At 54.9% G+C, this 13,602-nt stretch overlaps 1 protein-coding gene across 1 annotated transcript in view; it reads right to left on the bottom strand.

The window, feature by feature from the left end:
- SULF2 (sulfatase 2) overlaps nucleotides 1-13,602 on the bottom strand; it is a 99,030-nt gene that overhangs the window by 70,232 nt on the left and 15,196 nt on the right. Inside the window, exon 2 of the mRNA XM_054573630.1 lies at nucleotides 2,134-2,411. Coding sequence (XP_054429605.1) covers nucleotides 2,134-2,308 — 175 coding nt within the window. The 5' untranslated portion in view covers nucleotides 2,309-2,411. The remainder of the gene's footprint in view (nucleotides 1-2,133; nucleotides 2,412-13,602) is intronic.

Raw genomic sequence — 13,602 nt, 5'->3', positions numbered from 1 at the left:
ACTGTCAATAAAAACTCTGGGCTCTGGTTCCTTCTTGGCTGCATATTCTTTTTGCACTGATAAGCTCCCTGAGAAAAATCTATACTTGTGATCATTAATACAAATCATTACAAGGAATGACTTGGATTTATATAAATCACCTTTTCTTGGCAGTTAAAAGACTGATTCACATTTTTAATAATGGATCCAAAAAGGGTGTAGACTTGCCGTTGGCTCTGCAGCGCAATCTTACATTTGGTTGCAAAGGCTTCTCCAGTAACCCTTTAATTGGATTGCCACCAATGATATTCGGTTGTCCTTTAGGAGTGAGCAGAGGCTGAAGGCAGTCCCTCACCTGGTCAACTATTGGCACTCCCTACCACAGCCTAGGAGAGCCTCTGAGACCCGGCCCCATCTCCCTATCCAGTCTCATTTCCTACATCCCTTTCCCAGGCTCCAGCTACATCTGCCTCCTTGGTCCTGCCTCAGGGCCTTTGCACATACTGTTCCCGCTGCTTAGAAGGCTTCCCCCCAGATATTTACAATATACCGTAGCAGTAGTATTCATGGTGAGAAGGGAGATCCAATTTACAGAAGAAGGAAAATGCGCAAGGCTCAAGTGCTGTCCAGAACGGCAGCCATGAGCCGAAGATGCCCACCAGGCACCTGAAGGGTGCACTAGTCCTGAGATGTGTTCTAAGTGTAAAATAAACACCAGGTTCTGAAAACAACATCAAAAACATAAACTATCTCATTCATGATTTTCTATAATGATTATATGTTGTGATGACAATAACTTGGATGTAGTGGGTTAAACAAAATATATTATGAAGATGAATTTCATGAGTTTCTTTTCACTCTTTTAAAAAATGAAGCGGTTAGAAAAATTTAAATTATTTACATCATTTGCATCTATGGCCGGCCTTATAATTCTATAGGGCAGCGCTGGTGTAGGGGTTAGTGTGGAGAAATGGCACCTACAAAATCAGTCAATTCAACAGGGAAAAGACACAGGTGGTGGCGGAGGGGCGGGGGTGGGGGGGGCCTGCTTAGAGCGAGCCTCACAGGTGAGCTGGAAATGGAGGTGGAGTTGGAGCCTGGGAAGCAGGAGGCCAAGTGAGGCTTTCCGGAGCCCCCTCTCGGTGGCCTCAGTTACAGGGTTTCCTCCTCCTGCAAACGAAGCCACCCACATTGAGGGTGGAGGAGCCCGGGGTCTGGCTCAGGAGGGCAGGGACGAGGCAGGGTGGACCAAGGGTGCGGTCCAGGGGTGCTGGTGGGGGAAATGAAGGGCGAGTGTGGAGGCCCTGAGCTGGGGAAGCCCTTGGGCACCACGGCCCGGAGCACCTGCCCTGCCTGCTGTCAGTGTAAGCGAACTAGACCTGGGCGAGGGCCCCGTCCTCACCTGCGCTACCTGGAGCCCACAGTGCTGTGCGGGGAGGTGGCTCGGGACCAGTGACGGCCAAGCTCATCCCCCTGAGGCACCGTTTTTGGGAACTGGCTCAGGTCACTGCCAACGGAGACAGCTTCCTGCCCCTGGATGCCACCAAGGAAAGCTGAGCCCACCCACAGCTGGTGAGAGGGGCGAAGGAGGGATCCGCGCATGGATGCGTGTGTTCCTGTGCACGGCAGGGGGAGGCCTCAAACATTCCCTCCTCTGACAGCCCCTCCCTGAGGCACAATCCGACTACCACCCCTCCCGCACAGCGCCCTCTTCAGATTCACAGGAGCATTTCTCCTTGAAATTATTTTACTAGTGAACCTGGAACCACAAGGGTTCTCTCTCCCCCTTACTCCATGAGAACAGGCGTTGCGCCTTTCTTTCTCATCACTGAAGTCCCAGGCCCTAGAACATTGCCTGGCACATGGCAGGTACTCCACAGAAATTAGATGAAAACCTGAACTGGTCTTAACATGTCTTCTTTGGAAAACTTGGGAGAGACCCAGGAAGGGTTTTGCCTTAGGAAAAGGCTGGAGCCCCCTAACCTTGAAGAGCCCGCTGCAAATCCGCAGACGTGGGGCAACCCCTACGACTTGGTGAAATCCCCGGAAGTGAATTCTACAGGCCGCCGGGAACATCTTGTGTCAAGAGACAGCCCCAGCGGGCGGCCCTGGTGAACCCGGGGTAGACGCCACCTGCGGGCCGGGGGGCCTTACCGAGCTCAACGTCCTGGTCATCCGTGAGCACCAGGATGATGTTGGGGCGGATGTTTCGGCGGTCCCTCTGAAACCTGCCTTTCAGGCGGTGGTGTGACAGGAAGGAGGAGCTCCCGCCAAGCAGGGGGACGACAGATGCGGACAGCAGCCACAGCAGGAGGCCGGGGCGGGCCATCTTCCGCTTCTGCTGATGATCCTTGCTCCTTGCAGGGGGCAGGAGTCTGGGGTTGCAGCTGGCGGGCTCCTTTCTTTGCCCTCTTCCCTTTCTGCTCACGAATCTAAAGTAGCAGGAGAAGAATCAGGTCAATCTTTATGTACAGGCTGCTGCTGGCCGCTCGGCCTCACGTCATGATGGGCACGATGGCCGCTGGCAAGGGCGGCGACAGCTCAAACGGCTAACCTCTGACCGGGGGCGGCTCAAGCATCTCACTCGGCTCAAGTGACAAGAAAAGTACTTGGCATTTGCTCGGGCAAAACAGGCTGGTAGGGAAGGCTTCTGCGACCACTTCTGTACCCAGACTTGTCCCCTGGACCAGGGAGCCCGTGGATGTGTTGGTGGCCACTCAAGTCCCAGATCAGATGATCAGTCTGTCACTGGACCACTTCGGCAGACAAATCACCCCCAGAGAAAGGAAAGGAAGCAGCCCGCTTCGGGGGAGCAGAGAGCCCCGGTCATCTCCTCTCTGCAGCCCGGCGGGAGCCAGCGTGGGGGGCTCAGGCAGGGACGGCTCCTCTGACATTTCCGTCCTGCCTCCATCTTTTGCCAGCGCGGCTTCCCATCCATCAGTCGGCGGGGAGCACAGGGAGACATGGCTATTACAAGAACCCACTCCAGTCGGGGTGTGTGAGGGCTCCCTGCCGACAAACCCCAGAGCCGTGTGAGTTCTTCATATTAGTGTTAAGTGGGGGAATAAAGAAAATGACAGAAGAGATACTTGAGGGCTAAAACGCTGAGGAAGAAGAACTGTCACGTTCCACTGTGACCTCGGTCACCCCCCACCAGATTAGGCCACGAGCGAAGGCCCGGGAGGGGCGGCGGGAGGGCAGAGCCCGGCTCAGGCAGGTCTCTGCTCTTGCTCTGTTCTTTGGTCTCTGTGGTCATTTTTCTACTTCTTGAGGAAATGAGCCTTCAAGTCAGGTCCAGATATAGACTTTTGGTCTCATTTATTCAAGAGGAGAGAGAGAAAGAGCGAGCAAACAGACGTGTTGAGAGGAAACTGAACTCATTGAAGTCAGGCTGAGTCACTGTCCTTGTGACCTTGAAGGACCATGGGGAGCCCCACCCCGAAGTCAAGGCTCACAGGGGACTCAGTGAGGGCCCCGGTGTCCGCAGGGGGGAAGGAAGGTGCTGCCTTCGCCCTCTCTCCTAGGGATGACTAAAGCCTCTTAAAGGCCCCCCGGCCCCCCGCCCCCCACCGCCGCTGGCCCCTTCCATCACCGCCTCCCACCCCACCCCTGTCCCCGGGCGCCCGGTGGGAACGTCCTAAAATCCTGACCATTTCACACCACTCGGCGATGTACTTAGCACACGAAATTAATGGGGCACGTGCTCCACGTCGCACAAGGGCAAGGTACTCATCTCACTTAGTCCCAGGCCTGTCACTCATCTGCACAGACCCTCCCTGGGCTTCTCCTCGCTCCGGGGAATAAGACACAAATTCCCTGCCAGGGTCCCCGGGACCCCCATGGCCAGCCCCTGCCCACTCTTTCCGTTCTTCTCAATTGCTCTGCAGCACCCCCTCGAGTCTTTGTTTCTTGTATAAGTCTAGCTTGTTCCCGCCCCAGGACCTTTGCACTTGCTCTTCCTTCAACTTGGAAGAGTCTTTCCCCATATTTGATATGATGGGCTCATTCACCTCTGACAAGTCTTGGCACAAATGGCACTTTCTTGGAGAGGCCACACCAACCACCTATGTAAGGTGGCAGCCCCCACCCCAGGTATTCTCTGTTCTATTTCCCTCATAATCCCCACGACAGCCTGCAATTGTCTTATTTATTGCCCAGTCTTCCCCGCTCAAGGGTCGGCTCCATGAGGGCGGCCTGTGTTAATCACAGTGTGCTCAGCACATAATTGAAGGTAAGGAGGTTTCATTAAGGTCCTCTGAGTTGTGCGGAGCCAGGGGTGCCGGGCTCGGCAGGGCTGCACTGTAGCCTGGCCCAGCAGCTCAGAGGCCTCCTCGGTCAGCGACGCCCTCCCCGTCACCCTTCTGGAGCCGCCGAGGAGGAGCTGGCCACTCTGACTTCTCTGGGCCTGCGATGGTGGAAAAGGCCACAGGAAGGGTCAGGGGCGGGCCGCTCCCTATGTCCCCAATCTACGCTCCATCCTCCCAGGAAGCAGAGCTCTGCGACTGCATCCCTGGCTTCCTGCTGGGTCCCCCAGCCAGCGGGGGACCTGCCTGGAGGCTGCAGGGCAGGAGGAGGCGGCCAATCAGCAGGCCTACTCTCCTTGGCTCCCTCTCCCACGCAGCGGCTCCTCGTCCCTTTGTCTCTCCAGTCAGGCCACAGTTCCAGGTGGGGCCCCTGCCGGCTCTAGATCTCCCCCAGTTCTGGGCGCCCGTCCCTCCTCTTGCCCCGTGGAGCCTGGGGTAGCCATGCCTCCTCTCCCTCGCTACTTCCCGGGAGCTGCGTCACTCCGGCCTGCTCCCTTACCCCCACCCAGTCTCGGAAAGCCGTGCCTTCAATCCCCTCTCCCCAGGGGAGGCTGGGAGCAGGGGCAGGCTCCACACAGGGCTCCCCTCCCCAGGGGCCTCCGACAGGACCCCCGTGCAGAGGGACAAGAGGAGAGTCACATTCTCAGGGGAGCTGAGAACCGTGAGCTTCGGGGGCCTGGAGGGCACGCACCGACTTCCACCTTCGGCCCCAGAGCCTGCTGAAGCACGTACCTCTCAGCAGCTAGCACCCTGCACCTGCTGTGCACCGGGCACCTGCTTTGTGTCACATCGTGTGACGGTCATGACAGGGACTCTAGAGTCGCTTGTTGGGTGACCCTGGTCAAGTTTCTTAACACCTCTGTGCCTCAGTTTCCTCATCTATAAAATGGGTGTAAGGGACGAATGAGTTGATGCAGAGTGTTGAGCCCAGCAGTGCCTGGCACATGGCACCTACAGGAGCACAGGACCGACAGACAGTGTGAAACATTATTGCAGGCTCAGCATTGCTGCGGCTGGGCCTGGGCTCGGGCGCTCTGTTCACGGCCTCTCGGTTGATCCCCACGCCCTCTGTCTCATGCAGGCTCTAGCACCACCCGCCTTTACAGGTGAGAACAGCTGAGGCCTAATCACTGTCCTGAGATCACCCAGAGAGAAGGGCAGAGACAGGGTTTGGCCGCTGCTCTTCAAGCTCAGTGTGGGCCCCTCACCACTGCACTCACGTTTCCCAGCTCCTTCTGCACACGTGCCTCGGTCCCGACTTCTGCCCCATCCACACAACCCTTCCGTTATTCCCTTCACGCACTTCTTTAAATGACCTCATTTGAAAATGAGAACACAGATACAGGTTTCTGAAAAAGGAAACTTTGTGTCCAAGGATACACGGAAAATCAGCAAACCTTCCCTGTAGAACCAACCACACAAATAAAGTGAAAGAAAACAGACACAGCGTCACCCAGTCGAACAGCATCTACTTCATGTTAAAGCCTTTAAGCCCTGCCCCGTGCTTGCCTGTTCTTGAACTTGCCCTCCCTCTCTTCAAGGGAGATTGGCAGGTTGCATATTAGCACCATCTCTCCTGCAGGTCATGGGAGGCTTCAGAGGGGTGAAAAGGAGACAAGCTCAGGCCATCTCGTGGGTACCTGAGTTGCCCCAGATCATGGGGTCTCAGATCATGTTGTTCATTGGTCCATGTCCCCTTGGGGAAACAAACCAGGATGCTTTGTGCTTTGCACATCCACAGAAATGCATTCGTAGTCCTTCAGGTAGACATCGAAGGATAAAAGAGGATTACCAAGAGATGCCCTGCAAACAGCAACTCCCTTATACCAGGAACAATAATAGCAAATGCTCATTGGGAGCTTGCAATGCTCCCACCTGCTCTACGCATTTTACTTACATTGACTCATTTCATCAGCACATCTACGCATCGATAGTATTATACCCATTTTATGAATGAGGAAACTGAGGCCCAGAGAGTAAAACACATTTTCTCACGATCCCATGGCTCAATAAGTGGCAGAGACCAAATCTGGGTCGAGCCAGCCTTCCCAACCAGAATCTCCTGGAAGTAGATCTCTGGGCAAGTTCCTAAGAGTCTCCTAGCCTCAGTTTCCTTATTTGCCAAATAGAGAAGCAGGTGGCCACGAGGTGTTCCCCCTGTCCCCCCCACCCCGGCTAAGGGCCTTCTCAGCTCTGTGATGGGAGGTCCCAGGGAGCTGGGAGCTGCAGCCTGCATTGGGACCCCGGGGCCAGATGGCGGGTGGAGCTGGGAATTTGTTCCTGGCATCTGTGTTGGTCTTAGCAACATGCACCCCCTGCCCCCGCCCCCCGCTATCACTGGCCAGCCAGGCTGCTCCTCCTCTGGATGCAAGGGAAGCTCTGTGACCAGGGACTGGAGAACAGGAGCTAATTATTTCATCAGATCAAGTCATCAATAGGTCGATTTTTGATGAATTGCCCGTCTCTGACATCCCTGGGCCTCGTGCCAGCCTCTCTCCAGATGCCGAAGGAATCAATTAAAACTGACACAGGGGATTCTGCCTCCATCTTTCTCCTTCTTGGTAAAAGATTCAAAGTGGCTGAACCGAGAGAGGGCCTTGTGAATCCGTACAGCTGACCGACGCCCTGTCTGTTCCACGACACCCCTTCTCCTTCCACCAGCTCGTGCCGAGGTCCCTCCGGCTCCTTCTCCTCACCCTGTGATTTCCCAGAGACCTGCCTCCCAGACCAGATGACATCTCCGGAAATGCCTAATGTCCCAAGCATCACCCCTGCTTCTGGATCTATCTGCCCGTCTGCAGAGAGGAGCAGGTCGCAGGGTGACCGACACCCCCCAGCCCTGCATGCCACAACTCTGGGCAACACCCAGAACCTCACCCAGGCCAAGACAGCTGCTTTCCTCTGAGGACTCCTGAATCCCACCAGAATAGCCGAGAGGAGTCTGGGAAAGATCAGGCAGCTGAGGCGGGGGGAGGGGAAGCCGTGGCCAGGGGCGGCACCAGGCACTGACCAGACAGAACTCACACGGGAGGTGGGAAGAAGGGAAATTGTGGGGTGTGCAGAGATGGCCTGTGTGCTGCGGCTAGAGCCTCTGCATCCGAGGGGGGCCCTTCTAGGGGGTCCAGAAAGCCAGTCCACTTCTTCCTGCCTTCATTTACCTGATAAGTGTTTATTTAGGGCCAAGTATGTGTGAGGCCCAGTGTTAGGTGGTAGGATAATCCTGCTTCCTCACTGGTCTCCCTGCTTTCATGCACTCTGCCACCCCATCAAGCAGCCAGGAGAGCCCTGTTAAAAGTAAGAGGCTTCCTCTCCTGCAAATCCTTCAAGGGTTCCCATCTCATGCTGAATAAAACCCCCAAACCCTCCAAAAGGCTTATAAGATCCTACACAGCCAGCCCCACTCCCTCCCTGACTCCATCACCTTCTGCTTTCCCCCTTGCCCACTCGGCCTCCACGCTGTCCCTCAAACATGCCACCCCAGGGCCTTTGCACATGCTGCTCAAGCCACCTGCCGCCTTCATCCAGGTATCTTCACAACCCCTCCCTCACCACCTTGAGGTTAAAATCGAAATCTCTTCCCTCCCCAGTAGCACTCGCCACTTCTGACTCCATATTGTCTTTGTGGGTTTCCTGGGCTAAAATACCAGTTCCCTGTGGGCATGGATTTTTGTCAGCTTTGTTCCCATTGGTATCCCCAACACCTAAAATGGTGCTTGGGACATAGTGGACACTCAAGATATTGACTGACTTAGCAAATGATTTTCTCCCTCTTGGTCACAGTACTCCAGCTGTGGTTGGGGGCACTGCCACTCCCTTATTTGGATTATGTGCAGTTTGAATGTAGGGTGGGACATGTGACCCAGGTGGAGCCAATCAGCACACTCCATTTCTAGCTCCTGTGATTGGCCCAGAGTAGACATGGGACCCAGACCTGGCCAATGAGAGGAAAGGAGACATTGTAGGATGGGTTGCTTGGTGCTAGGAAGGAAGGAGCCCTGCCTGGGCACCAACTGGAGCCTGAGAGGCGATGCCGGTAACATGAGGCTGAACCAAGATGCATCCTGCAGCCAGTCACAGGCTCAAACAAGTGTCTCTTGTTGCTTAAGCTTGTCTGAATCGGGGCTGCCATTTGCAACAGGAAGAACCCAGACACGTACAGCAAATTCCCAAAAATAAGAGCGATGAAGGAAAACTAAAAAATGATAGTGTGCTTATCTTGGGCCTGGCCCAATTTCAGCACTTTCTCTGCATTAACTCATGTCACCCTTGCAACAACATTATGAGTTGCAGATGAGCAAGCGGAGGTGCGGAAAGAGGCTCAGGAATTCACCCGAGGTCACACCGCTCGAGTGCTGAATGCGGGCCCTCAGCCCACCCCTCACCATCCTCTCTCCACGCTTCCTTGCGCCCTGGGAGGCTCACTTGGATGGATGACATTAACAGGCTCGGTACCCTCTGGCTCCTGGTGGAGTCTGGCCAAGGGGAATGCCGCCAGGGGAGGAGAGGGTGGGAGGAGAGAGGGCTGAGTACTTCCCAGATGCCCTTTGCCCTGTTACTGGGAAATGGCCACATCCCTCCATTGCTTTTTAGTGAGAGCTGCAGCTCCTGTAGGTGGCCCTCTCCAGGCTCCAGCAAGTGCTCCCTGCTGTCTCCAGCCCCGGGGAATCTGCGTTACTCATTCTCTTACATTCTGCTCACACCTTTGTTGGAGGGCGTTGTCTGTTTCCTGCAGCACCCATACAGCAAGCAGATAGCAGAGCTGAGACTTGCGCCCAGACCTCCTGACCCCAGAGTCCCCTCTTGACTCCTACGCTCACTTGGGAAGTGACGGGTGATACCAGAGGCTGAGGTTAAGTGTGTTGCACAAACAGGAAAAAGAAGGGGGAAACTGCTGGGCTGGGGGCAGTTGTGGAGGGCTGCCTGGAGGCGGCCTTACAAGGTCAAGTCTGAGAAGTCTAAGAGGAACACAGGTCTGAAGTGGGAAGACCCTGAAGGAGGCAGTGGTGTGCAGGGTCCTGCAGGGAGGGGAAACAGCTTGCGCAAACAGCAGGCAGAGTGGGAGGGGTGGAAATTTGTGGTCCCGAACCTTACAAACCCAGAAGTTGTCTAGACAGCGGATGACACACGCACATCTGCTAAACCTTACACTCCCCTGGCGTCTCCCCTATTTCCTGGCCACGGGCTTTTTTTCAGCCTTCTCTCCTCCCTACCAGGGCTGCCATGGAAGGACAGGAGCTCCTGTAACCTATGGGCCATGATCTTTCCCCGTCTCCGCTACCCAGGTCCAGGACATCTGGGGGCTCTGCCTGTCCTTGGAATTCCAGCTGGAGGCTGAGAACCAAGCCAGCTCTCAAAAGCAAGGCGGGGGACAATAAAAGCATCCCTCAGAAGGAGGGGGGATAAGATCAGATTTCAAGACAAGGGCTCAGAATCTGGAAAGGAAATTAGGGTATAAAGAGGATCCAGTAGCCCACGTAGCTATTCATGCAACAAGAAATCCTCAGAGGCCTGCCGTGTGCCAGGCACAGTTCTTGGTGCAGCCGTTGAAATGGTGGGGAAAAGAAAACCCCTGCCCTCCTGGAGCTGAGATTCTAAGTGGTCTGCATATCAAAAGCTGGGGTCGACCATCTCCAGCAAAAGGCGAGAAGGGTCAGAAAACAGGCTTGAAGGATTGGCAAATCACAGGTGAACTGTTAGATCGCGGCCATGGATTGTATTGATATAGTTAGAGCTCAAAGAAAGATTAGAAACAAGGTATTTGTTTGAAGTCTTGGGAAGTTGAGCATCACAAGGTTTTGCATGTCAAGTGAGTGGGTGTTTGAGAAGCCATGTAATTCACACGCTCAAACGTTGAGCATCTGTTACATGCCACGTGCTGTTTCATGACTAGTGAAAAAAAAACAAACCCCAAAACAACCAGACACAAATCTCTGTTCTCACGGAGATGACGGAGTAGAGAAAGGCAGGTAGGTGGATGGAGAGGTCTGAGGGGGAAAATATAGCTGGTACCAGGCTAGAGAAGGGGGTCAAGGTGGCAACTGGAGCCAGACGGCCTGCGTTCGAATCTTGGCTCCACTCCTTACCAGCTGTTGGGCAAGTCACTTAAATTCTTGTAGCCTCAGTATCTCCACCTATAAAGTGGCACCCCCCGATAACAGCACTGATAAGAGTTGTGAGGATGAAATTGCTTAAGGCCCGTGAAACCTATACAACAGAGCTGAATACAGTAAGCACCGGCTGCCTGCTGGCTTTGGGCCACCAAGCATTTTCTCACTCTTTCTGTAACAGTGCCTAGTTTTCATTTGGGATGCTATTCTCCCCCATCCGTGGTCCCCAAGGTTCAAATTAGGCCCCAGCTACAAAGCTCCAAGGCTAGACCACAGGACCCAGATCTGAGCCAATCAGGGCCTTCCAGTCTCCTTGCCTGAGAGATTGACCAGCCAGAGTAATCCAGGCACTTGGGCCTAATTAGAGAGAGGCATCTACTCTTTCCAGTTGGCTTTATTCCACATCTTTCCAACACAAGGACGTGGGCAGACCCTGACTCCACCTTGCTTCATATAGAGTTGGAGGGAAGCCAATACACAGGAGAACACAGAGCTGTGGAATGGAATGTCCTTGGGACTTGACAACTTAGGAGACCTGGATCCAGCTACGCCTGAAGGAGGCTTATCTCTGGGTTATTTGTTCATTTGCACCAATCGATTCTTTCTTCTATGTCCTTCCTCCAGTTTCCTTTCTTTTTAGGTCAAGTTTCTCAACACTTTGACTCTTCAGGGACGTGAATCAAATTCTCTTTTTACCTTAGGTCCCTCTGAGTAGCTTTCTCTGTCACTTGCAACCAAATGAGCCCAAATGACAGAGCAAGCCGGACACAGAGGGTTGGCCCAGGTGGCAGCCCAGTCACCTTCTCTATAGACACACGTGCCAACACAGCCTTCTCGTCCTGGGTCTGGGCCCAACTCGCGGCCTTATCGAAGACAAACTTCCCTCATTCTTATTTGCTATTTGATAAAAGAAAAGAGGGGCAGAGAAGTGGAAGAAATGTGGGCATGGGAGTCATGAATTCTGGTCCTGATGCGGCCTCAGAGTTTCTTCATCTGCCAAGAAAAACAGGCTATTCCCTGGGCACAGCCTTCGCGTCTGGGAGGCATGGAGCCTGACAGGCAGAGCGCGCGCCTTCCCTGGCCTCCCTCTGCTACTCCCGGCCTCGGTCCCAGGCTTATTGTCCTTACAGCTCCCGCCACAGCCTGCGACTCCTCCATGCACACTTCTCTTCTGGCTTTTCTTTCGTGGGGGGTTGTCGTTCCCACTGGAAGGGGCTGTTTCTCTCTAACTCCCCAGCCCCAGCCCCTGGCGCGGCCTGAGTCCCAATTCTTCCTTTCAACAAATATTTACTGAGCACCTGCTATGCGTGGGCCCTATATCCTGTGCTGAGGATCCAGAAATGAAAATCTTTCATGGATCGGATACCCACATAAGTGACAGGCACATGAGGCAAAGAATCCTGAGGATGAGGAAGAGGAAGAGATGCAGGAGAGGGAGGGTGAAGTTTGGGGGGCCGGGAGCAGGAGGAGGCTGCAATTCTAAGTGGGGGAGGGGCAAGGGCCCGTCTTGGAGACAGCATTGGGCAGCGTCCTGAGGCAGGTGAAGAAACGTGCTTTGCAGATATTTAGGGGAACAGCGTTTTGGGCCTAGGGACAAGCAAGTGCTAATGCCCGGGGTAGGACTGTGCCTGGGTGTCTGAGAAACATAAAGTGAACATGCATGGCTGGGGTGGGGCCGGGAGGGTGGAAGGCTAATATCCGGAGTGAGGGGGGACCAGGCAGGTGCCATCCCAGGACTGCTGAGGTCAGATGCAGGTTTTACCGGGATCCTTCCGGCTGCATGTGGAGAACAGGCTTAGGGTGTGAGAGTGGATGCAGGGAGGCTGCTGAGACAACTGTCACGGACCACATGGGGGCAGTGAAGGGGTGAGAAGTGCGAGTCTGGCTGTGGCTGAATGAATGAATGAATGAATGATGAATGGGCGAATGATGAATGGAGGGAAGGCTGGCACGTGCCCAGAGTCCCCATGACCATTTCTGTATAACAACTTACCCCCCAACTGGAATCACATCTTCGCTTTTTATTTCTTGTTTGTTATGCTCAGGGACTTCTACCGGACTGGGCGGGAATGGCTGGTCTCTGCTTTATAACATGGGGGGGCCGCAGCTGGAAAGACTGAAGAACTGGGGCCCTGAGCCCTCTGGTGGCTGCTGCGGGGCGGCCTCTCCCCGGGGCCTGGCCTTCCTCACAACATGGCGGCCTGAGAGTGGTGTCTGTTTCTTAGGTGGCAGCTGGGACTCCAAACTCAAGGGTCCCGGTGGTCCAGGCAGTGCTACCCCTCCCCACCCCACCTCGCACGTGCCCTGGAATCGCTTCTACCACATTCGACTGGTGCCGCGCACTTCACAAGCTGGGCCAGGTTCCAGGAGGGGACATGGACCTCACCTCTCAACAGCGGGGTGTGCAGGTCACACTGGTGATGAGGATGTGGGGTACCCTGTGGCCATCTTGGGAAGCACAGTGGGCTCTGCCAAGTCACGGGAGCCTCGGCACGGCATGGGGCAGGGCCTGTAGGCACCCCGCCCCCCACGCCTCGTCCCTGCTGGGAAGTGAAACTCCACCTGCGTCAGACTCCATCTGCTGGCCTCTGCCACACTTCTGAGCCCACATCCTTTTCGCAGATCCCTGCCTGGGGGTACCTGGAGGCAGCCGCCAGCCCCACTCCTCCTCATGTGACCCACGGGGGCTACATCAATGAGTCGTTCACAGAGGGTTCCGAAGGGAGCAGAGAGGCAAACAGAAAGGCTTTGCCCTGGATGTGGAAGCAGAAGCTACAACTTCCCTTCTTTACATCAGAGAACGGTCTTCCCTCATTATAGCTGCACTGAAAACATTTCTTTATTCTCACTTAAAAAAAAATGCCACCAAAACTTCCCTCTTTCTTGTTCTTCAGTAGAAAGGAAGCCACCGAATGAAGCCAAACAGAAGTGTGGGAGCTGACTGGGGAAAGTGGCCCTAGCTTCCCCGGCTGGCCCCAGGCCCTCTGAGAAATGACGCCCTCAGGCTCTGCCCTTTGGCCCTCTCAGCTCAGGGTCACTGTGGTGGCGGAAGCTGTCCAGGAGGGGAAGCTGCCGTCTGTCCCCAGTCCCATCAGGTGGCTGCTGGCTTGTCTGTGGCAGAAGACTTAAAACTGGGGGATGCCAGGCCAGGGCCAGGTTGGGGAGGGACAGGGACAGTGCCTGGCTGGGCGGGAGAGGCGCCAACAGCCCCG

The sequence above is a fragment of the Pteronotus mesoamericanus genome, unplaced genomic scaffold (genome assembly GCF_021234165.1).
Source record: "Pteronotus mesoamericanus isolate MK-2021 breed Mesoamerican mustached bat unplaced genomic scaffold, CSHL_Meso_final contig_25, whole genome shotgun sequence".
NCBI lineage: Eukaryota > Metazoa > Chordata > Mammalia > Chiroptera > Mormoopidae > Pteronotus > Pteronotus mesoamericanus.
Note: the sequence above shows the minus strand (reverse complement) of the source record. Positions and strands in the feature narration are given on the sequence as shown.